This window comes from Sarcophilus harrisii, chromosome 4 (assembly GCF_902635505.1).
Source record: "Sarcophilus harrisii chromosome 4, mSarHar1.11, whole genome shotgun sequence".
In the NCBI taxonomy this organism is placed as follows: Eukaryota; Metazoa; Chordata; class Mammalia; order Dasyuromorphia; family Dasyuridae; genus Sarcophilus; species Sarcophilus harrisii.
Window position 1 is genome coordinate 286,872,712 of NC_045429.1, and position 23,306 is coordinate 286,896,017.

General features: G+C 35.7%; 1 protein-coding gene across 1 annotated transcript in view; it reads right to left on the reverse strand.

Moving 5' to 3' along the window:
- Positions 1 to 1,398: 1,398 nt before the first annotated feature.
- The window catches only part of LOC100931059 (butyrophilin-like protein 9), a 34,139-nt gene continuing 12,231 nt past the window's right edge, over positions 1,399 to 23,306 (reverse strand). Inside the window, 11 exon segments of the mRNA XM_031965252.1 lie at positions 1,399 to 5,597; positions 5,599 to 5,780; positions 7,630 to 7,656; positions 8,829 to 8,855; positions 9,031 to 9,051; positions 14,098 to 14,118; positions 14,735 to 14,767; positions 15,323 to 15,451; positions 16,664 to 16,945; positions 17,800 to 18,147; positions 22,581 to 22,698. Coding sequence (XP_031821112.1) covers positions 5,151 to 5,597; positions 5,599 to 5,780; positions 7,630 to 7,656; positions 8,829 to 8,855; positions 9,031 to 9,051; positions 14,098 to 14,118; positions 14,735 to 14,767; positions 15,323 to 15,451; positions 16,664 to 16,945; positions 17,800 to 18,147; positions 22,581 to 22,674 — 1,611 coding nt within the window. The 5' untranslated portion in view covers positions 22,675 to 22,698 and the 3' untranslated portion in view covers positions 1,399 to 5,150.

A 23,306-nucleotide genomic window follows, 5' to 3' on the forward strand; every position in this document is an offset into this window, starting at 1 on the left:
ACCAAACTCAAACTTAATAGAAAATTTAACAATATCAAAGATCAATTTTAAGGAACTCAACATGGACAAATTATTTATGTTTTTCTACATAGGAAACGTATGTCATATGTTTAAGATTGACATCAACAACAGAGTAGCTCAAAAGAAAGATTGGGGCAGAGTTAAGGTAAAAATAGTAATCATGTTATACAAATGAGATGCAGAGGAAGAATAGACATGGAAGCATTGGAGCAGAGAAGAGAGTTCATAGTTCTAATAACCTATTCACATCGGCAATAGATTAAGTAGCCAACACTACATATATGCTATAAAGAGTATAATATTCTTCAAAATCCATAAAGAAATAAGGGGGAAGAATGTGTAGATGGGGAAGCAAGGGGGAGGGAAGAACACAAGGATGGAGGGAAGTTAAATAATAACAAGGAGTAGAATTAAAAGCAAAATCATCAGGGATAGGATATGTTTGTGTGTGTGTATGTATGTATGTGTGTGTGTGTTCATATATGTGTATGTACATACCTACAGAAATATATCCTTTCTTAACTACAGCCTGCTTGGGAGTGAAGGGAAATGAAAGGGAGAAAAAAGAATAAAGTAAAAAAGGTGAGAAGCAGATAAAAGAACAATTTAAAAGGAAGTAAAGAAAAGATGGACACTTGTGGAACTTCTGTTAATATATATAATTTCTTGAACTAGTAATTTGTTATTATACATTTTGAATTCTCCCTAATGTTTTGCTGGGCACACGACAATGTTCTCTTTTATTTTGTATTCTGTGGCAGGCGTCTTTTAAGAGCTCAAAGCATTATGAGGCCTTTGATCTCAGAGGCAAAATGAATTAAGGCGGGAGACTCATAGAGTGTGAAAAGAGTTCCAGTTTATTATGCCATACAGCCTTGTTGATACACATCTTTGCAAACTGTGATCGGCATGTGAACAGTAGACAATCCCCAGTCACCATTCAGAGAAGCAGCTTGTGGTCTTTGCATATGTATGGCATCTGCCAATGATGGGAGGAGAGCCATTCCAGCAATTCAGCAACATGTTCACAGATGAGAGGCCCTGTCAAGTCATCCCTGCTCATGAGCAACTAGCTGGGATCCTCTGGCTCAGCACTCATTCCCATAATCACAAATCATTGCTCCTTGCTCAATAAGGTGTTTCTGCACCATGGCAGAAAACTTATTTTGCACCAAAGGTAGAGGTGGCCTTGGTACTGTGTCTTGGCAGGGTCTATACCCTTGCAGCATTCCTTTTCTGTTTTTCTTTTTTCTTATTCTGTTTTTTAAAATAAAATAAGGGACAGCTAGATGGCACAGTGGATAGAGCACCAGTTCTGGAGTCAAGGACCTGAGTTTAAATGTGGCCTCAGACATTTAACACTTCCTAGCTGTGTGATCCTGGGCAAGTCATTTAACCCCAATTGCCTCACCATCACCACCCCCTCCCCACACACACATAGATATGATCACAAATATACAAGTTTATTCTCTCAACACATGGGAAGTATAAATCCTCCTCTTTTCCCCTTATACCATTCTCAGACTTAGAGGAAGGGAAAGGGATTAAATTTAGACTTTAGTTCCCATAGAATACAGTACCACTTCCAAGTCCAAAACTCCTCTGGAGAGTTGGGTTACTGAATAAATCCCTGGCTTTTCAGGGGCTTTCCTTTTGGGTTGGCTGACTACAATATCATGCCTAGAATCCCAAGCTCCAGCTCTCCATAGCTTGACCTCTTGGGGATCATCACTAGTACCTGAAAGCTAAGAAGGATAAATGGCACAAATAGAAACAAATAGCCCCAGGCTTGTTTCTCTGAGCAGGGGTTAAAGAGGAAAGCAGGGGAAGAAAATCCTTCTTTTCTCACCAGTTTAGTCATGGAGAAATCAACTCTGTAAGTGAACTGTGATCTTCATCCTCTAGATGGATGGACAAGGAAGGATAAGCATGGACAAGAAAGATTCTCCTAGCCTGGAAGTTTTAGAAGACTTATTTCAGCTGCATCTGGGTATGTTCAGAATACAGGATAGATGAATATACAAGATCTCCAGAGGAGAGGAAGATATCAAAATATGGGAGAAATTCTAGACATAAATTAATACTGAAAAATTATTATTTACAAACTAATTAACACTGAAAAAAGCATTAAAGTAAATTATATAAAAATAGAGAATGTATCTCTTCTACTTGGAGAATGTTAATTTGGAGAGTAAATCAAATTCTTTTTCATAGAATTTGTGTTACAGATTCAGCTAGGTGACACAAAGGAAGGATCCCTGGGCCTAGATATAGAAAAACTTGAATTCAAATCCAGCTTCAAATACTTACTAGATGTGAACCTGAGCAAGTCGTTTCACCTATGCCTGTTGTTAGGATACTAACAGCAACTACTTTAGAGTGTTGTTATGAGGATCAAATGAAAAATCTGTTAAGCCTGGCACATAAACATTTAATAAATACTAATTTCTTTCTTTGTTGGCCCAGTTATCATTTGAAATCCTGTTCCCTGTACACTTGACCTATGACCCTTTAATACTGGTTTCTTCTTTCACTGGGGCATGAATCAGAAAGAGAATGTCATTGCTATAGGGGTCAAAGATTGATGATTATTGATGACCACAGGTGAGACTAGGTGAATGATATAGCAGAGAGTCAACGACCACTTTCTTCTTGTGGCTGATTCACCAAAGTGCTATTTGGTGTAAGTTTTTGGTGAACACTATCTCTCATAGTAAGAGACAAACAAAAAGAGACTTATACAAACTAGAAAGTAGAGACTACTATAAACAACTATGTCTTATTCAAGATGCCTTGGAATGTAATGTACTCACTTTCAATTTAATTCAGTAAAGGTTTTTCAATTCTTATAATTTTTATATGTGAGTGATCCATTGGGAAAGAGGTTGAGTAGGAATGGGGGAGGAGAGCAAAGCATCCAATGGGATTGTATATTTTTTTCTAAGATTAAATCATACTCTTAGATTATGTAAGAACCTGAAGAGTCTCTGAAAGGCAATAGACTCTCAATTCTCTTGAACAGAGACTAGAAAGAGACTCCAAAGTGTAATCCCCAAATTCATCTCAATATGTCTACTGGGACAGGTTGAATTGAAATACCACAGGTAAAGCATCCTATCCTTCTGGCATAAATCCACTGGAATTGACAGAATAGCACTTTCAACTCATTTTCCCATTAGATTACACCATATTCTTTTAAGTTATTGTTCTCATCTTCCTAGGAAAGGGTTCCATGTCTGTAACCTCCCCATTCCAAACTATTCAAATTCTTTTTTTCCTAGGCCAAATTTAGCTACTAGTGTCATGAAGTCTCCCTTGTTAATTCCTAAATAACGTTATACTAGTTCTTCTCAGATTCTTTTATCTCTAAAATGAGGGGATTAGACTAAATACACAAAGGCAGTAAATGTAATATCTCCAGTGTTACCTCTCTGTACTATACTCTGAGCAAATTACTTAACTAATACCTTAAGCTGCAGAATAGTTGCCATTCTGTATTAGTATAGAAGCTTCTTACTGGAAATTTATTACACCCATGAACTCACAGATCTGCCCAATTATCATCATTATAAATTTACACAGGACTATTGAATAAATGCAAGTTGATAGTTCACTATTCATGCTGCATACGTAAGATCCAGTATTTCTAAAGCTTCCCCATGTTCTGTGATCGTCTTCTGGTATGTTTCCCATAATAACCGACTTTCTATTTTAAATATTCCTTTGCAGTTTTACATTGAATGACTCCAACTAATTCAAAAAAATTCTTTTTCCATTATCCCCCGAAACCATTTAACTTTATACTTCCCATTCCTTTGATCTATATGAAAGTGCAGGAAAACACTAAGGAAAAGAAAATCTACTGTTATGCCACAATATAGAGGCCAATAGAGATTTTTAAATTTAAAATGGAGAATTATTGGATTGGAAATAGGATTTCTATCCAAAGCAGGTGATATTTAACAAAGGAGACATCAAGCCTTTTATAGGCTTTTGTGTAAACAGGGTTGACAGAAACCAGACAGTAAGCCTACTTCCTTATTTAACATCTCTGCATCAAAAATTTCCCCAGATGCAGTTAATATTTAGGTTGTAAAGACTAAATCCCTTTTAACACCCATCATATCCTTCCTTGGCAGCTTGCACCAGCGCCATACAAGTTTCCCTAAAGCTTCAGTATTCCTCAAAAGGACATTGAACAATATTGCAGTTGATGACCTTTGCTTTGTATTACTGTATTTATCAATCTTAATCTAGAAAGGAACAAAGATCAGATGTTATGTGTGCTGCATAAAAAACATACAAATATTTTATGTTATTAAATTGAATTGAATTCTCCCTAATTTTAGATAGGAATAAACTTAATTTGCCTGATTGTATAGAAAGAAATTTGTATATAAGAGAGTGGGATATATCCTTTTTATTACAGTATTAAAGATTAACTTAAAAAATTGTTTCATCTGATTACAATGTAAATACCAAAACTTGGTTAAATATTCCACATGAGATCACTAAGAACATGAAAGCAGCTAGTTAAATAAATCCCAAAGTTAAGCTTTAAAAAAATACCTTTACTTATTTTTAGCTTTCTGTTTACCAAACATTTAGCAATAGATATTCTTTTAAAAATAAATCCACAATATATTGTGTAAGTTATAATCATTTCTTTCCTATGGGATAATTAGTTGCTTATGAATAATCAACATTTCCCTTTTTGGTTCATTAAGATGATTATTACATGAATGTCTACACTCCTCTCATTTCTTTCCCTTTGTTGCCTGCTCTTTTGACATACTGATGACTTATGACTAGAGAGTGGATATGTCTGAGAATAGGGAGCAAGGATATAGAAGAAGTTCTAATTATTCATGAGCAACTCTTAAAAAAAATATTGGGAAAGTGGGGTTAGGAGAAGTAACACCTAAAATATTAGCTAAATTGAGGAGAATAATGCCCTCTAATTAATATGTGCTCTTCCTGTGTTCCATGATGATAGATAATTCAGATCTATCATATTTATGTGCTTATATAAGTTCTATTATTTTCTGGGAGACTTAGACAATGGAGATTTTCCCCAAAGCTTAAATAGCATATTTTGAGAAAGTACCCTGCCCAGTACTTAAGGATCCTTACCACCCATTTTCAGTGTTATCTGATAAATCATAGGGTTGTAACCAGGTGTCACAATCATCATCATCTTTGGCAGCTACTCCATCACCCTTGGTGGGTAATGGGCAGATGGTCAAAGGAATGACCTTTTCTCCTCCATCATGAGATCGGGGCCTGAAATAGGGGCGAAGAATCCCAGAGAATTTGTCAGTAAAGGTGAATATGTGGGAGTTGTCAGTCACATTGAAGAAAGAAACTGTTCCAGCTTCATAGTTCAGAAAGACTCCTACTCGCCTGGGGGGCACTCTCAGTGTTAGAGATATTCGATGAGGATTGAAAATAAAGTATTCACAACCATTCCACAACCCTAGTACCCAATATCCTTTCCCAGGGCATAGCTTTACCTCCTGTTTTCGTTCCACTGAGTCATGACACACACCCAAGAACCACCTACTTTTCTCCCCCACATCTTACCTCCCAGTAGTGCTTCCCTGAGATGAAACCCTCCTGACCAAGGACACAAAGTTGGTCTTCAAATCTCTTAGGATCATCTGATAGATCCTGCTTTATATTCCAATAAATAACACTCTTGCCATCTTCTAAAATCTTAAGGCTGGGATGAGCAGTGTCTGGATCCAGAGTTATATTCACTGTATAGAAAGGAATAGAATTGATCTGTGAGAGGGATGCAAGGAGTCAGTATTTTTAAATTGTAACGTCTGGTTTTCCCTTCATTTCACTTGGCAAATGTAGTAAGTTTATTACCTTCTTTGAGCCTCATTTCCTCCTTGTTTGTAACATGTAAGCAAAATTATAATTAGGGTGATACCAAGACAACATTACCCAGGACAGACAACTTAAAGAGTACCAACAGCCCTTTCAGGAACTGTATTTGCTTTTCCTTTCCCAGCAACCCCCTTGCACAGGCCTACCATCTGAAGCAGCCTAACCCTAGCTTTTTTTTCCTGAAAACTACATGCTAACTAAGCTTCCCATACCCACCCTGCACCTTCACTCCATTAATAACTATAAATTCAGCTGTGTAGATTGAGAATTCATGATGTCAGGAGATGCACTTCCTCTACAAAACCTTTCCCTACCTTAATCTGCCCAAATCCCCTTGTCCCAGAGGCAAAAACTCTTAAGTATTTCTCTATATGTAAAAATAGCCCCTGTTCATTTCCTAACTCCTAAAGCTGGGGATACGTTTATAGCTTGATTTTTATTCTTCTGAAGTGATAGACTTTCTCCTTATTTTAAGAACTATGTATTCAAGAACAAAGAGACAGTGTTGGACTAAGAAGATATACACTAAAACCTTGTGCACATTTAAGTCTGAGTTACACTTCTTTGCCCCCCCCCCCATGCAATGTTATAGAACTAAAGTTATATGCTTTAGAACTAACATAGAACTGAACTAAAAAAAGGGATGTGAAATTAAAAACCATAGTAGAAAATTGTAAGGTATCTGTGGAATAGGAATTAATGTGGCTATAGATTATGTGTATATGTATTATACAGACACACACATACACACATATTTTTATATATGGGCATGTACAACCCAAAGACGAGAAGAAAAAAGAGCACGAAGGCCATCTTCAAATATATGAAAGAAAGGCTGTCATGCAGGCTAGAGGATAGAGAAGCAACAAATGAAAATTGTAGAGAATTTGATTTTTATATAAAACTAAAACAAAACTTTCAAAAAATGAGTACTGTCTAAAAGTGGAAAGACCTAACTACACAGATAGTAGGCTCCCTGTCAATGAATGTCTTCAAGTGCAGGCAGAATGTTCACATCTTAGGTGCTTAATATATGTTGATGGATTAATATTAGAAAATTATAAAGGCTATTCCTGTTCAGAGATGGATTGAATTAAATTACTTATTTCTTTGGTACATGCCAATTCTAAGTGTAAATGCATACTTACACTTAGTCACAGATCTTAGTACCATCTTACTTGCACTGTCTCATTTTGACTAAGTTCATGCTAACTGTGAAACCCTGGTTGAAGTGACTTACTTCACCTTTGCCTGCCTCGGTTCATTTATCTATGAAGTAGAGACAAATAACAGAACCTATGTCACAGGGTTATTGTGAGGATCAAATGAGATAATAATTGTTTAGCACATAATTAGTGGTTTATGAATGTTAGCTATTATAGTTATTATTGTTAATCTTAGTCAGCTAATCATCAAGTATCAAGCCAATCAAGCATCACTGAACACCTTCTTATGATGGAGCACTATAATAGTCATCATTATCATTGCTGTATATATATTCAGGCATGCACATACTTCCACACAGGTGCACATGCACACACACACATATACACACATACACACACACATACACACACACACACACACACACACACACAAACACACTCCACAATGCTTCAAGGTTTGCAAGGTGTATACATATACTATCTAATGTATGAAATAGGCACCATTAGAGTTTGGAAAATAAAAATGCAGTCCATCTGCTCTGATTACCTGCATATCTTCTGGCTGCTCTCCACTCTGAAAACAGAGAGAGAATGAGAAATATTAGCTAATAAGTCCGGAGAGAATAGATTGAAAAGCTCAAGTGCTTGAGCTCCAAAGAAAATAAATTCCAAAATAAGGCATGAATTGGGAAAAAATAATGGATTTGGGGGACATCCCTAGGAAGAGGGACATTTAATCAATGGGTGGCTAAGTAATCTTCCATGTGGATGTGCTCTATTTCCAATCCCTGCCTCTATTTCCAGGCACTACCTTGCCATTCTAGTGGCCCTGGTTTAATATCATCTACTTCACCACCACCACCACCCCCACCACCACTTGCATTTATATAAAACTTCAATGTTTGCCTTTCTTCTTTTACTCACTTTATACTTAGATTTGCACTGTCATAAAAGTTCTAGTCCTCATATTTTTGAGCTGACCTTACATTTTCAAAGATTATGCTAATTAAAAGCACAAATTCTGGAAGATCCCACAAACTGGAAAGCTATAAACTTGGTCTGATAAATAAGGTCAAGTTTACCAAAATTCTATCAGTTTCATCATAAGAAAGTTGATATTACACACACACACACACACACACACACACACACACACACATATTTGCAGAAGCACATCACTTCCCCTTATTGGACTGTAAATTATTTGAAGGTGTAAATCATGTCATGCATCTTTGTATAAGGCAAAGTATTTGGCACATAACAGGCACTTAATTTTTTTTCCTATTGGACAAGTGAAAAACATCAGAGTTGCCACTGACTTCAGAATCTTGGCATAGATTCTCTAAGGAAATGCAAAAGAAAAAGAAGACAAATTTGTTCTCCCTAAGTTTTTGGTTTAGTTGCAAACATAAAACATAAGTGAAAATACTTTGAGCAATACATTCAACTTCATACAAATTAATATAACTTCACCTCTTCTCTCTGAAATTCAGGTGCTTCATTTGTGAAATAAAGGGGTTAAACTAACTGATCTTTAAAGTTTTTTCAAACTCTAAATCTATGAGTTTATTCACATCAGATCAATTTACATGTAAGACATATATGGCACTCCTGTAGAGTAAAAAGAAAACTTGAGATGAGAAAAATATTCTGTACCAAGTTAGGAAAAGAAGGAAGGGAGAGAGAGAAAAAAAAAGAAAAACAGATACAGAAACAAAGAGACAGAGAGGAGACTGAATCACTCACCAGCCTGTCCTTCTGCCCTTCTCCAGTCTGAAAGCAACAAAGGAAGTAAGTAAGAATAAAAGTACACTCATTGCCCGCTTCATGCACACTGGTAGCTTCCTTTTGCTGCCTGATGAACAGGTATGTAACTTGACTGACATCCCCCCCCCAAAAAAAATAATAAAACATATTCAAAGAAATAGTTCTGAAAGGGAACACTCACCAATTTCTGTCTGAAGTTTACCTACAAAATAAAGCAAGAAATATCAATTCACCCAGCTTCTTGAACAAGAGGACCTTTCCAAAGCCAAAAGGGTATATTCTTAGGAGGCAAAGCCAAGGAAAAGACTCCTTGCCCACTATCCATTCCCATCTCTTCACTTCCTTTTTCTCCTATCCACTCCTCCCCCCTTTTCTTTCTCTTGCCCTCCCCCTGAAAGGGGAAAAAGTCTAGATTGTTATATAGGTTCTCTTCAAGAGAATCAACCTGGAAACAGTAGCTCTACTGAAGAATAGAAATCTATAAATGGTACTAGTCTAAAAGTAACAGGTCAAATACTGGTCAAGAATACTCATGCCTTTCCAAAGGCTCAGGTTTCCTTTTGTTTTCTACTTTGGTTTTATTGATATATTTTATTTTTACATCACCCTCTTTCCCCAATGATCAGGCTCATTTTGAAAGAGCTAATAGTGACCTTTTTTTATGACCAGGACCTGTGAAAATTCAGAATTAAAGTAGACTTGAAAGCCACAATAACCCCCTATAATGGAAGGAGTGTGCCAAAAATGGTTCCCTGTTCCAGATGCTGAAGAGTTCTTAGTTCCATGATTAAATATTCATTCTCAGAACTCTATATATAGAGGGTATACCATTAAAAACAAATCCACACCATTGTCTTTGGTCATTTTTCAATCATGTCCCCATTTGGGTTTTTCTTGGCAAAGATACTAGAGTGGTTTCCTTCTCCACCTCATTTTACAGATGAAGAAACTGAAGCAAACAGGGTGAAGTGACTTGCCTAGGGTCACACAGCTAATAAGAGTCTAAGGCCATATTTAAATTGGGGTCTTCCAGACGCAACACTTTGCCACCTAGCTGCCCTACTGTGCTCTCAGTAATACCAAATATACTTAGAAATTTTGGTAGTCAGATCAATCACTTAACATTTGCTGGAGAGAATTCTTAAGAGAATTCTGTTCAGAAGGAAGAAGTCACCAAAGGTCATTAAAGACAATTATTACAATTTGTTTGAGACCTAGAGTTGTAGGAAGAGGTGCTGGTCAATTTTCAACAATCCAGTCACTAAAAAAATAAAAAAAAAAACAACTGCACAACACACTTTTAAGCTTAGTTATTAACATTATTAACATTTTCTTTAAGACTTTATCAAGTCTTCACAATCAATAAAACAATAAATTAAGCCCTAATTTGTAGTGGTTGAATACTTCTCACACGCACACATACATACACATATATATGTATATGTATATTTGCAGAAGCATATTACTTCCCTTATTGGACTATAAATTCTTTGAAGGTATAAGTCATGTCCTAAATCTTTGTATAAGGCAAAGTACTTGGCACATAGCAGGCATTTAACAATTTTTTTCCTATTGGACAAGTAAAAAACATTAGAGTTGCCACAGAAATATAAATGTTCACTTTGAAAATTTAACAATTAGCTAGAGAATGGATAGAGCTTGCTCCAGCACAGACTTGTTAATGATTTCTTTCCACTTACTGTTTCTATAATAAGAAGAAATGTGATATAGTGTCTCTCTATAGACACTCAGAAGACAGAAGTTGAAGATTAGCTCTGCCACTAACTAAATGTCTGACCTTTAATAAGTCATTCTATTTGTTTACTCATTTTATAAAATGAAGAGATTAGGTTATCCCTAAGGCTTTCTCCAGCTCTAAAATGTTATTGTTCTAAGCTGGCAAAATTAGTCTTTCTTATTTCTATGCTCTCCCATACCCTTCATTCTTCTTTCTTCCTACCTGCAAAGACTATTTTCAAGCATCTTTCTATGCCTGGTAATTCACTGATGTATTAATTATTAAATGTTTAGTTAATTAGTATAAATTCATTTAAAGTAGTACAATGGAAAGAACACTAGTTCTAGGGTCAGGGGACCCAGGACTCAAATTCCACCCCTCATAAATACCGCCTGTCTTTTGTGGACTAGTTTCTTAACCTTCCTTGGCCTCAATTTCCTCAATTGTAATAGAAGGGGTTTGGAATTTTTGGTCTCTGAGACATCTTCCAGGTCCTCTAATCTAGTCTGATTCTGATCTGATTCTAGTGTGAGAATCAAGATTTTGCATATAGTAACAATAATAGTATTTATGTAGTTCTTTAAGGTTTAGAAATTGCTCTAAAAATATCATCTCTTTGAATGAAGGATGGGTTAAGTGACTTGTCTGATGTGATATTTGAATTTAGGTTTTCTTGACTCCAGGTCCAGTGCTTTAATTACCTAACTGCCTCTTTCAAAGTTTGTTGGGGAACTTTCATCGTATTTGGAACATAAGGATTATTTTTCTTTAAATGTTTGATAAAATGTATTTGTAAATCTGACTAGCCCTGGAGTTCTTTCTATGAATTATTCACATATGATTTGTATCATACTTTTTTGCTTAAATTAATTTCCTTTAAGTTTTTAGTTTTGGTAGCAATAATTGGGCACAATAGTTTCTGATAATCGTCTTTATTTCTTTTTTTTGTTGCAAAATTTCTCCTTTTATATTTGGTTTTGATAATTTGGTGTTCTGCATTAAAAAAAAAATTTTTTTTTTGAGGCAATGGAGTTAAGTGACTTGTCCATCTAGTAAGTGCCTAAGATCAAATTTGAACTGGAATTTTTTTGGTCCCAGGTCAGGTACTTTATCCACTGATTGCCTAGATGCCTCTCTTCTGCGCTTTTAATAGCTCTTTTGTTTTTCTCATTTGGATAATATTTACTATTCTGTTTACTTCCCTTTTACAATTGTTTTAGAAATACTCGTTTTTTTCCCATGTTTTAATAATTGCATGCTGAATTTGTTTGGCCTTTTTTTTTTTCCTATTTGTATGTCTTCATATGTGTGTGTGTATCTATGTATATGTATATATGTATGTCCGTATGTAGATATTAGAACTGTTTTAGCAACATCCCACAAATTATATCCCACTGTTAGTATTCTTTTAAATATAGATTTCATTGTTTTCCATTATTTGTTCTTTGATCTGCTCACTACTTATGATCTCATTTTAATCCTCATTTACACCCATATTTTTGCCCATATTTTCTTTTTATGAATACATTTCTATTTTATTTTAATCTTTAAAAGATACATTTAACTTTTCTGCAGATCTGAATTTAGTTGTTATCAATTTTATGCCTTAAGTTTTGTAAAAATTCCAAATACCTGAGAAATATATATACAAACATACTAAAACTTTGATTGGATTAAAAATATCAAATCCATGTACATGTATAACCTACATCATATTGCTTGCCATCTTGGGAAGGGAGGAGGGAAAGATAAAATAATTGGAGTTCAAAATCTCACAAAAATGAAAGTTGAAAACTATCTTTACATCTAGTAGAAAAAATAAAATAAAATACTATTAATAAAAAAAACTTGTAAGAGACTTTTAAAAAATCACATCCAGTTTTTCTAATATCATGTTAAATATTTAATTTCCTTTTTGTTTATCATTCTGTTATTTTTATCAATATTTGTTAGATTATATTACTAGACTGAGCTTTAACTCTGTTACTTTGGTTTTTAGTGCTCTGAGCGGCCCTCCCCTTCTAATTTTAGTGTTTTTAAAAACTTTACTCTCTTATTTGTTCTTCTATCCTCACATTTTCATATTCCACATTTTCATATTTTACTCCTCACAAACCACTATTTCATTACACACTTGCCTAGTTTTTCCCTCCCCAAGGCGTCAGTTCTCTTGTTTGTCCACTTGTATTTTTTTTTTTTGTTTGTTTAAAGATCTTATTTTTATTCATATAGATAACCAGGTGTTCCTTTATTTCTCTAAGTTTCTGAATGATGTAGAGGTTCATAAGATAGGTTTAGCCTATCTTCTGAAGGATTAGCTTCCATTGTTGCAGTTTTGTTCTTATGTAGATTTCTTTTTGAGTTCTTTTATCTTACAGAATTTATTCATTGAATCAGCGCTCTCTCTCTCCTCTCTCTCTCTCTCTCTCTCTCTCTCTCTCTCTCTCTCTCTCTCTCTCCTCTCTCTCTCTCTCTCTCTCTCTCTCTCTCTCTCTCTCTCCTTACTCATTTATCTGTTATTTTTCCTGCAAGGTTTTTCTTCTGAGATTTTCCCAATCCTCATTTTGGTTATTGTTCCTTTATTTGCTATGTTTTTTATTTTCCTTTTTTGAGATGATAGAAGAAAAGTTTTAATTATGCTTACTCAAACATCTTGTCATAATTCATCAAATATTAGCATTTTTTAAAACGAGATAGCAATACAAAGAAATAAACTTAGAACAATGGAATTTGAAGTTCTAGTAGGATCTAAATGTATAGATACTTTGGAACAGACCAGATTTCCTGGAGCTTATAATCCCTCATATAATGCTTTATTATCTATTGATATTGATGTGGAAAAGATTCCTATCTTTGATTCCCAAACCCCTCTAGTGAATGTAATTTCACTTTGACTCACAAATCCTGGTCCCTTTGAATTCCAATAGAAGATCAGGACCTGTCCCAGCCCCATCCGGATCTGAGCCAACTCTGGGGCTACACCCAAAAGCCCCTCGAGCCAAGTCTCCTATTATAAAAGGGCCACGCTGAGAACTCGTTCTCTTTGCAGAGATTCCAAACATGGTAGCCATGTGAGGACCCTCTGTCCACTGGACCCTATGTCTAGTGCCCTCCTTATCTCTACCTTCACCTATCTCCCACTTCTAAACTCAATAATAAACCTCTTTTATCAATCTAGCTGTCGGGCCAATAAATTCCTTTACTGGGAACTTGCGCCGCTACTAGACCTCATTTACCGCCGTATCCTTGCGCCAAACCCAAGGGGGTTGCAGGGGAGCTCTGTTTGACTCCCTGTACCCCAAACCTGCCACTAGATCTAACTAAACCCTAATTTCATTTAGGTACCCCAAATCTAGACCTCAACAATAAGACTGACCCTACTCTTTAATTGATTTATTAATGTTTAAAATGATAGTATGATTACAGGAAGTTGAAGTATAATGCCATCTTGTTTCTTTCTAGTAATGGGTCTTTTCTCCCTGACTTACTTCCAACAAGCAAAGAACTTACCCAGCTCAGCTGTGAGTTTTCCTGAAAAGGAAATAGAAAAAATATATATATTAGCAAGATAGGACAATCTCCTTACAGTAGCCTAGAAAATCCCAGCAATGTCAAGCCACCAATTTGGTATTTCAGGAGTTAAGGCCACTGAGGCTGACTGTCTTAGTCTAGAACCATAAAAACCAAAGTAATAGAGCTAGAGGTCAGTCGGGAGTAGTAATATAATCTAACAAATACTAATAAAAATAACAGAAAGTAAATGAAAGTTTAATATGCTTGTGTTTGTTTCTCATGCTCTTGGGCAAATGCTCCATTATTTTCTTGAAAGTCATAGCTTATACATTAGGAAGAAAAAAGTTCTTCTAGTAAAGGTAATAACAGAAGGAAAAAGGAAATAACAAAATTCATTCCCAATAGCCTTTGCCCATTCAATTCTTTTTTGGCACTAGTCCTTTTCAGTTTTAATAGTCATCTTTATCTAGTACCAGGTGTGGCTCATTACCAGCTCATTATCCATATGAACATGCACTTGCTCTAGGCCTCATTTTTCTCATCTGTGAAATTAGAGGTTTGAATTAGGTGATATCTAAGACCCCTTTTCCTCATTTAAGAACATGCTATCCAAAATCTCATGGCCTCCATTTACCTTTTTCCTTCTCTGATTTTTTCTTCAGTTTTTCTAGGAAGAAAGAGAAGCTTTATAAATGAGTTATTTTAGATCTTCATAGGCTCTTATTTTACAGTAGAGGTTTTTAACTTTTTGTATGTATGCCATGGATCCCTCTGGCAGTCTAGTGAAGTCTATGGACCTATTCCCAGAATAATGTTTTTAAAAATATAAAATAAAATTCATAGAACTATAAAGGAAAGTAATTACATTAAAATATAGTTATCAATTTTTTAAAAGTTCACAGATCCCAAGTTAAGAATCTCTGTTTATTAGAAATAGATTTTTACACTAAAAATATCCTGAGGTAATGTCTTCTTTTTGACTTAAAGTATCAGGTTTCCTGTAGCCCAAATAGCCTTTTGCAAACCACACAAGTCAAATCTCTCAAGAAAATTTACTTTCCTTCTGCCTAATCAACATTACTCTTGTAGTACTGTCATACTATGTTCTCATATTTTATCTTTCTTGTAGAGGGAGAACAATATATCACATTGCAGGAACATCTGATGCACAGCAGTTTTTAAAAATACATATAAAAGGCCTAAGATGGGATTGCCATTTTACCTTTGGATCTTTGTTGCTTCTGAAAGAAATAGAATGCCAGAATCATGAAGAGGACCAGAATGACAGCTAGCCCCATGAAGGTTCCAATGAATGCTCCTCTCCAGGCAGAGTTTTTTGGTAAAAATACATCTGTAATATACAATAAAGGGTTTGTTATTATTGCTAAGTTAACACTGATATCACTATAATTTTTGTTTCTTTAAGTGTTGATTTTTATTTTTAAAACTGTAATCTGTATGTATGTATGTATGTATGTGTGTTTGCAAATGTAAAGTATACCTCAGCAGATTTTACAAGGGACTACAAAATTTCTAAGGAATATAACTGTGGAAGTCATGCTGGCTAGAAGGAAATCAAGTCAAATTACCCCATGACAGTTTGTTAAGAATTTGTAACAGAGAAACCAGAGTAAAAAGTGGGAAATCCAGTGTGGTAGAAACTATCACACCCCGGTGTGGTATACAAATCTCCAAGCTATAATTCTTTCTTTTTCTTCCTTCCCCTCTCCTCCCTCCTATCTATAGAGAAGGGGAAGCTCTGTTTTCTGCTTGAATCATCCTTACTCTTGCATTCCCTGCTACTATTTAACCCCAATATGCTGTTATTGAAAAGGCATCTTGGGTTTTCAAAACTATCCTTTCCCTCTTCTGTTACTTTCTGCCCTAAGCCAATAAAAGTGATTTTTAAAATTTCTGTTCAACAAGAAACCCAAGCTATTTAATGTGAATTACATTATACAATATACAGGTATAATGGACTTGGGTAGAGTAGTATTGAGAGTAGGAATTTTATATCAAGATGAGAGACAAATTTTGTCAGACAATGCTGTCTTAGAGGGTGAAACTAAAGGGGAGCAGAGAAAGAGTACAGTTTTAACTTCATAGACCTTTAAAAAAGCTCTCATTAGGTAAAGGAGATTTTAAGTAAAAAAAAGAAACATAATGTAGGGCAATATATACCGCCATGTTTTAGGGCCTTTCTCTAATGCATTTAAAAAAACTAACAGAGGGAGAAATATGAATTTTCATCATAATTTGTTCGAGAGTTTCAGATACAAATTTGACAATTTGGGGATTCTACCATCTAAATTTGCTCACAAACTCCCCCAAGTGGTTAGGATGTGTAATTAAGAACTTATATACAAGTGTTCAAAGAGCAGTGGACTGAGTGTGCTTGAAGGGAATGACCAAATGGAAAATGATCTCTCAGGGAGTGCCCAAACACCTTGACCCACTGTTTTAGGCATACTTAATTCCGTAAAGGCTTTAATATGATAATAATTAAGAAAATTGTTAATTAACCAGATAAATTAAGAAGAAAATGATGATTCCTTCTACAGACCTGCTATATGAATTGTAAATTCTTTCTTCTGCACTAAGAGGGTGTTCTGGATGGAACATGTCACATTAGTATGAGCTCCCTTTTTGACCACCACAGATATTTCCAAGTGGAACAGTCTCTGAGCATCTTGGGTTATAGCTTCTGATAGGGAGGGTAGTTGCTGTCCTTGATAATCTTTCCATACTGCTTTTGGTCTGGGGTACCAGCCTTTGGAACTACATCTTAGTTGGATGCCTCCTTCTTCAAAGCCCTCAAAGTAGATATGTGGATCTGAGCCCAGTCCTAGAGGAAGAAAGAAAGCCAAGCAACATTGATTTCTTTCTCAATAAATATTCAATTTACACCATAGTTTATCAACTACATTTGCCCAAATCTACCATTTAACTTCTTGGTCATTTTCCTTTTGCTTTTTTTTCCTCTTGGTCATTTCCAAGCTGACATACTCCTGCCCCCCAGCCTCCAACTCTGACTAGGAACTTGAACGAATATCCCAGGACTCTGACTTGCAAGCAGGCAAGTTTTATTTTCCCCAGAGGCAGACAAACCAAGCTACTTTCCAGTTACTTTTGTGCTATCCTATATTGTTCATATATTCTTTTCTCCTCTTCCTGCTCCTTTCTGCCTCTACCTCTGAGAACCACAACCAAAACAACCCTACCATCCCAGGAAAGGCTATGTCCTTTGTCTCCTCTGTCCTAAACCTCTTTCTAGACTTCATTTGCCTATTTGTCTTCTGATAGAATGTAAGCTCCTTGAGGGTAAGGATTGTCTTTCTGGTATATATTTGACCCTAGTGCTTATATAATGTTCAGCATGGAATAAACACTTAATAAATTATTTTTCATTAATTGGTTTGCTTTTTCTATCCATTTTATTCTGAAACTATTTTACCTTATACTGTGTGTGTGCATATGTGCACATGTGAGCATCATTGGGTAGGGATAGAAAAGGGTCTCATAACTAGACTGTAATTTTTCTAAGATTTATGATAGTGTCTTATATTTCTTTAGAATGCTATTTTTTTTTTCATTTAGTGGTACTCAGTGTCTTCTTAATTAACCTAATTCCCTTCCAAAAGAATTTTGATGCAATTCCTCTCATTCTGTCCCCTTCTTCAAGGAAGATTAATCACCTACCTGCAACTTCCAACTCCCAGGTAGCACTGTTAGAGAAGTCCTTGGATTGAAAGAGGCATCCATATTGACCCTCATCAGCAGGAATAATGTGGAAGAGACGGAGGGATACACTCCCTTCCTGGATGTAATCTTTTACTAAGTGTGCCCGGTCCCGGTACTCTACCATTTGTTTGTTGAATAGCTCCTGCCTATCTTGGTAGATAAAGACAATTTCAGAGACTTTGTTGCGGAAAAAACGTATTTCCATGTCTTCTGCATCCAGTGTGGAAGATATGTAGCAAGGAAACTCCACCTCTTCCCCAACCATGGCCAGAATTGGTTCTCTATGACCAATCACTTTTCCTTCTTCTGCAATAAAGAAGTCATTACACAAGCATTTAAAAAAATCTTCAAATATCATTTATATCTTCTCTTTCCTCTACCTAAGAACTTATAAGGTCTCCTTTTTTCTCACCATATCTAGTCCAAATATTTTAGTCTTCTTGAATTTTCCACCAGTATTTTCCCCTTAACTCATCATTAAGATGTCCACAATTATGCCATGTGATCAATTCAGGCCAGTCTGCCTTTCTTGTCCCTGGAACATAACATATCTATTCTTCCCTCCATGGTTTTCCACATGTTATATCTCTGCCTAGAATACGCCCCTCTTTATCTTTTCATCAACCTGTTTCTTTTAGTTTTTTAAAGCCCCCAACAAAATCGCAACTCCAAGAAGGTATCCCTATGAATTGTACCAATTACTCATTTAATTTTTGTCTTCTCTTGGAACTTAACATCTTCTAATGGGAGCAATATCCTCCTCCCTCCTACAAGTTAGGCAAGTTTTTCCTTAAAAGATACTGAACCATCTTAAAACTTGATTAGTTTGAGGGATTAATGGCTCAGATTATTGACATCACTTCCTGGTTGCAGAGTGCAAAACAGTGCAAGAAACTTCAAAGACATTTGATTTACTCAGCTGAACCAATTTATCTCAATTCATTACATCCTTGTTTAATACCCTAGTCACTTAAATTTTGCTTCAGTTTCATTTGTATAAAAATGTGGATTAAAGAAGATATTCCTCTCAGAGTTTTTGTGAGGATTAAATGACATAATATTTGTAGAAACTGTTTAGTACAAAGCCTGAAACATAGAAAGCACTATATAACTATTTCCTTTCCCTTCCTCCTCTGCTATGCCTAAGTAAATCTTTCTTCGTTAACTGCTGAATAAGGCACAAGAATCTCATTTAATTTCATTATCCAGCAAAAACTGCCAAAAGATTGGCCAGAATTGGCACAACTCTACTCAGCGAGGAATTAATTTATTTTTTCCTTTTTTTTTTTCATTTGAGGAAACAAGGCAGTGTGCCTGCTCATCCAAAATGCTGTAAGGTATAGGTTCCATGAGCACAAATATCATGCCTCCTATTTCTCTACTATTCTTTAATAGTACTTAGGTTATCACTTAACATACTGTGAATCTTCAATCAATATTGTATTTCCTGATATTCTGTTCCTTTAAGAAACCTTTCCAGAAGAGACACAGGCAAAATAGAGGAAAAAGGGCAACAATTTTCCTGAGCTTTCCCCAAGCCCCCTCCACCTATCTTTAAATAATGCTATAAAACAATTCCTGGAGGAGCAGAAACCACAAAACAATGTGATGAAATCATTTTCCAGCCAAAGGCAATTTAGAACGATCAGTAGAAAGGTCTGTCAAATCAGGGTAAAAGTAAAATACAGTTTAACTCAGGCCACGGGAGCCACTGAATCAGCAGTGAAAGCTGCTGCTTTTAGAGCTCTCAGACCACAGATGGTTAGGAGGTTGAACAACTGGTCAAAGGAGATAATAGAGGTCTCTTTGCTATCACTTATGCAAGATTCTCTTGCTTTGCCCATGCTTGGATCTTGGGTGCAATCCTGAGTGGCAGTCCCATTACAAGGAGGAGTGCTAGCACACCAGAGCTACAGTGGAGCAGGATCCTTGTCACAGTTCCAGGGCAGAAAAAAAAGTTCTTCACAGACCAGAGCAAAGGCCAGGAAAGTAATAAACACATATCTCCTTAGATCATACCACCTTGAAAGAAGTGAAAATGTACAAGTCCCTAGAAGTATCTCTAAAAAACAGTTGCAGAAAATTCCTGAAGCATGGGATAAATGCTCACTCCCCCTGAAAGCAGATCCTCACTTTAACAAAGAATTGCAAGTCAAGAAATAGGCTGGAAAAATGAGCAAACAACAAAAAAAAATTCTGACTATAGAAAATTATTATAGTGACAAGGAAGATCAAAATACACACTCAAGGAACAGCTAAATGGTGCAGTGCATAGAGCACCAGCCCTGAAGTCAGGAAGACCTGAGTTCAAATCTGGCCTCAAATACTTAACACTTCCTAGCTGTATGACCCTGGGCAAGTAACTTAACCTCAATTACCTCAGGGAAAACACACACACACACACACACACACACTCAAAAGAAGAATACAAAGTCAAAGCTCCTACATCCAAAGCCTCCAAGAAAAATGTGAATTGGAAGAACTCAAAAAGGATTTTGAAAATTAAGCAAGAGATGTAGAAGAAAAATTGAGAAGAGAAATAAGAGTGATGCAAGATCTTGAAAAATTAGCAACAACTTGGTAAAGGAGCCACAAAAGTATATTGAAGAAAATGAAAACTTAAAAAAAACAGATTAGTCCAGATGGTAAAAAGTACAAAAAGCTAAGATGGAAAATAATACTTTGAAAAACAAAATTGGTCAAATGAAAAAAAAAGGCACAAAAATTCATTGAGGAAAAAAACTCCTTAAAAAATAGAACTGGCCAAATGGAAAAAGAGGTACAAAAGCTCACTGAATAAAATCATTCCTTAAAAATTAGAATAGGCCAGGGCAGCTAGATGGCACAGTGGATAGAGCACTGGCCCGGCTGAAGTTAGGAGAATCTGAGTTCAAATCCAGCCTCAGACACTTAATACTTCCTAGCTGTGTGATCCTGGGCAAGTCACTTAATGCCAATGGCCTCGAGGGAATGGGGGGAAGGGGGGGGAGGGGGGAAGGAAGAATTGAACAGGGCAAGTGGAAGTTAAAGACTCTAAAAGATATGAAGAATCAATCAAACAAAATCAAAAGAATGAAAAAGTAGAGGGGAGGGACGTGAAACATGTCATTGGAAAAACAAGTGACCTAAAAAATAGATCCAGGAGAGATAATTTTAAAATATTGGACTACCTGAAAAACAAATCTTTCAAGAAATTATCAAGGAAAATTTCCCTGATATTCTATAACCAGAGGATAAAATATAAATGGAAAGAATCCACCAATCACCTCCTAAAAGAGATCTTGAAATGAAAACTCTCAGGAATACTATGGCCAAATTCTATAGCCTCCATGTCAAGGAGAAAACATTGCAAGCACCCAGAAATAAATAATTCAAATATCATGGAGCTACAGTCAGGATAACAGAAGAATTAGCAACTTTTTCATTAAAAAATCAAAAGGCTTGTAATATAATATACCAGAGGGCAAAATAGCTAGGATTACAATAAGGAATCAATTACTCAGCAAAACTGATTCAAGCCTGTTCCAATAGACTTATGAAGAAAAAAGAATCATCTGCATCCAGAAAAAAAGCACTGTGGGGACTGAATGTGGATCACAACATAGTATTTTCACCTTTTTGTTGTTGTTTGCTTGCATTTTGTTTTTTCTCATTTTTTTCCTTTTTGATCTGACTTTTCCTGTGCAGCATGATAAATATGGAAATATGTATACAAGAATCACACATGTTCAACATATATTGGATTGGAAGGAGAAAAATGGAACACGAGGTTTTGCAAGGGTGAATATTGAAAATTATCTATGCATATGTTTTGAAAATAAAAAGCTATTATTTAAAAAAAAATGTCAGTTCATATCTCAGCTCTATTACTTCATTCCTTTATGTTCTTGAACAAATCATTTTATCTCTCTGGGCCTTAATTTCCTCATGAGGGAAGTTGAATTAGATCAGAAGTTGACAAATTATGGCCCAAAGGCTAAATCTTTATCTTATATTTATGTAAAAATGTTATTGTTCAGTCATTTTTTTCAATCACATCTGAGTCTTCATGACCCTATTTGGGGTTTTCTTGGCAAAAATATTTGGAATGATTTGCCATTTCCTTCTCCAACTCTTTACAGAAGAGGCAATTGAGGCACATAGAGTTAAGTGACTTGCTAGTCCCACATCTAATAAGTATTTGAGGCCAGATTTGAATTTAAGAAGATTAATCTTCCTGCTTCCAGGCCTCAGGCGCTATCCTCTTCCTTTCCCCAACACACACATTTACACTAATGTAAAAAGCATTTTTTTAGTTTGTAGATGATATAAAAATAATCATACGTCAGATGTGACCCTCAAATCATTGTTTGTTGTTTCCTAGAATAGATGATATCTGAAGTCTGTTTTAGCTGTAGATTCAGTGACCTATGTCCTTCTAATCATATGCACAATAATGAGGGCAATAGAAAGCACAGATAATAAAATAAATGTATGATTTAACCAAGTGCCAACTTTTTGTCTAGTAAGGGCTAATTAAAGATGGTCATAGATTGTAATACTGATATGATCTGATGGGACATGCTGACTCCCACATTTCTGTGCAGTGAATGAAGAATTCTTTAAACAGAACTTCCTGTTCTGAAGACCATTCTAACTTTGGCCTGTTGGACAGAAGAATAGAGAAAAACTTAATTGTGAAATTAAGACAAAATGGTGAAGAAGTATTTAGGTTGCTTTGTGACAATAACACATCTTACCTGCATTCAGCTCCATGAGACAGAGAAGGAAGAGGAGACAGTTGAATAGAAAGGAACTCTGTGATGAATGAGAAAAGTCTGGCATATTCACCATCTCAAGTTAAAAGTGATAGGATACCTGGAAAAAGGAGGACAAGAATGTGTGTTTCAAGATCTGCTATCTGAATTTCTTTAAACTCAGTGCTTGAATTTCTTTTGACCTAAGGTTGCTTGTAAGCACCTGTGGTCCTGAAGATTGATCATAGTTCCTTAATCCCCCCAGCCTTTTCTTTGTAAGCCTTACAGCACTATAGAAATATTGATAATTATTTTTGTGATGATCATACATAGCCCTGGAATTAAAGTAAACTGAGAACTTCCACAGGAAGCTCTCATTACTCCAATGAAGAACAGAATACAATATGAGCAGGTTAGAGTATCCCCCTTTCAAGATTTAATAAATTTCTCCAAATTAAGAGAAAATTGCTGAGACTTTTTCTAGTCCTTTTCTTGCTTAAATCCACTCTCTTGCCTACTTCCTGGAACCTCAGATCTGTAACATCAAAAGAAAACAAAAAACCTCAAACAAAACTTCAAAACAAAGCTGTACAACAATGTAGATTTCTTGAAATGACTTCCTCTTGTTGTGCCTATATCTGGGGAACTGTGGGGAAACACGTCAATAAAGGAAACTACAGTTAGGAGAGACAGTGTAATATAACAAAGGAACACAAGTCAACTTTGCTG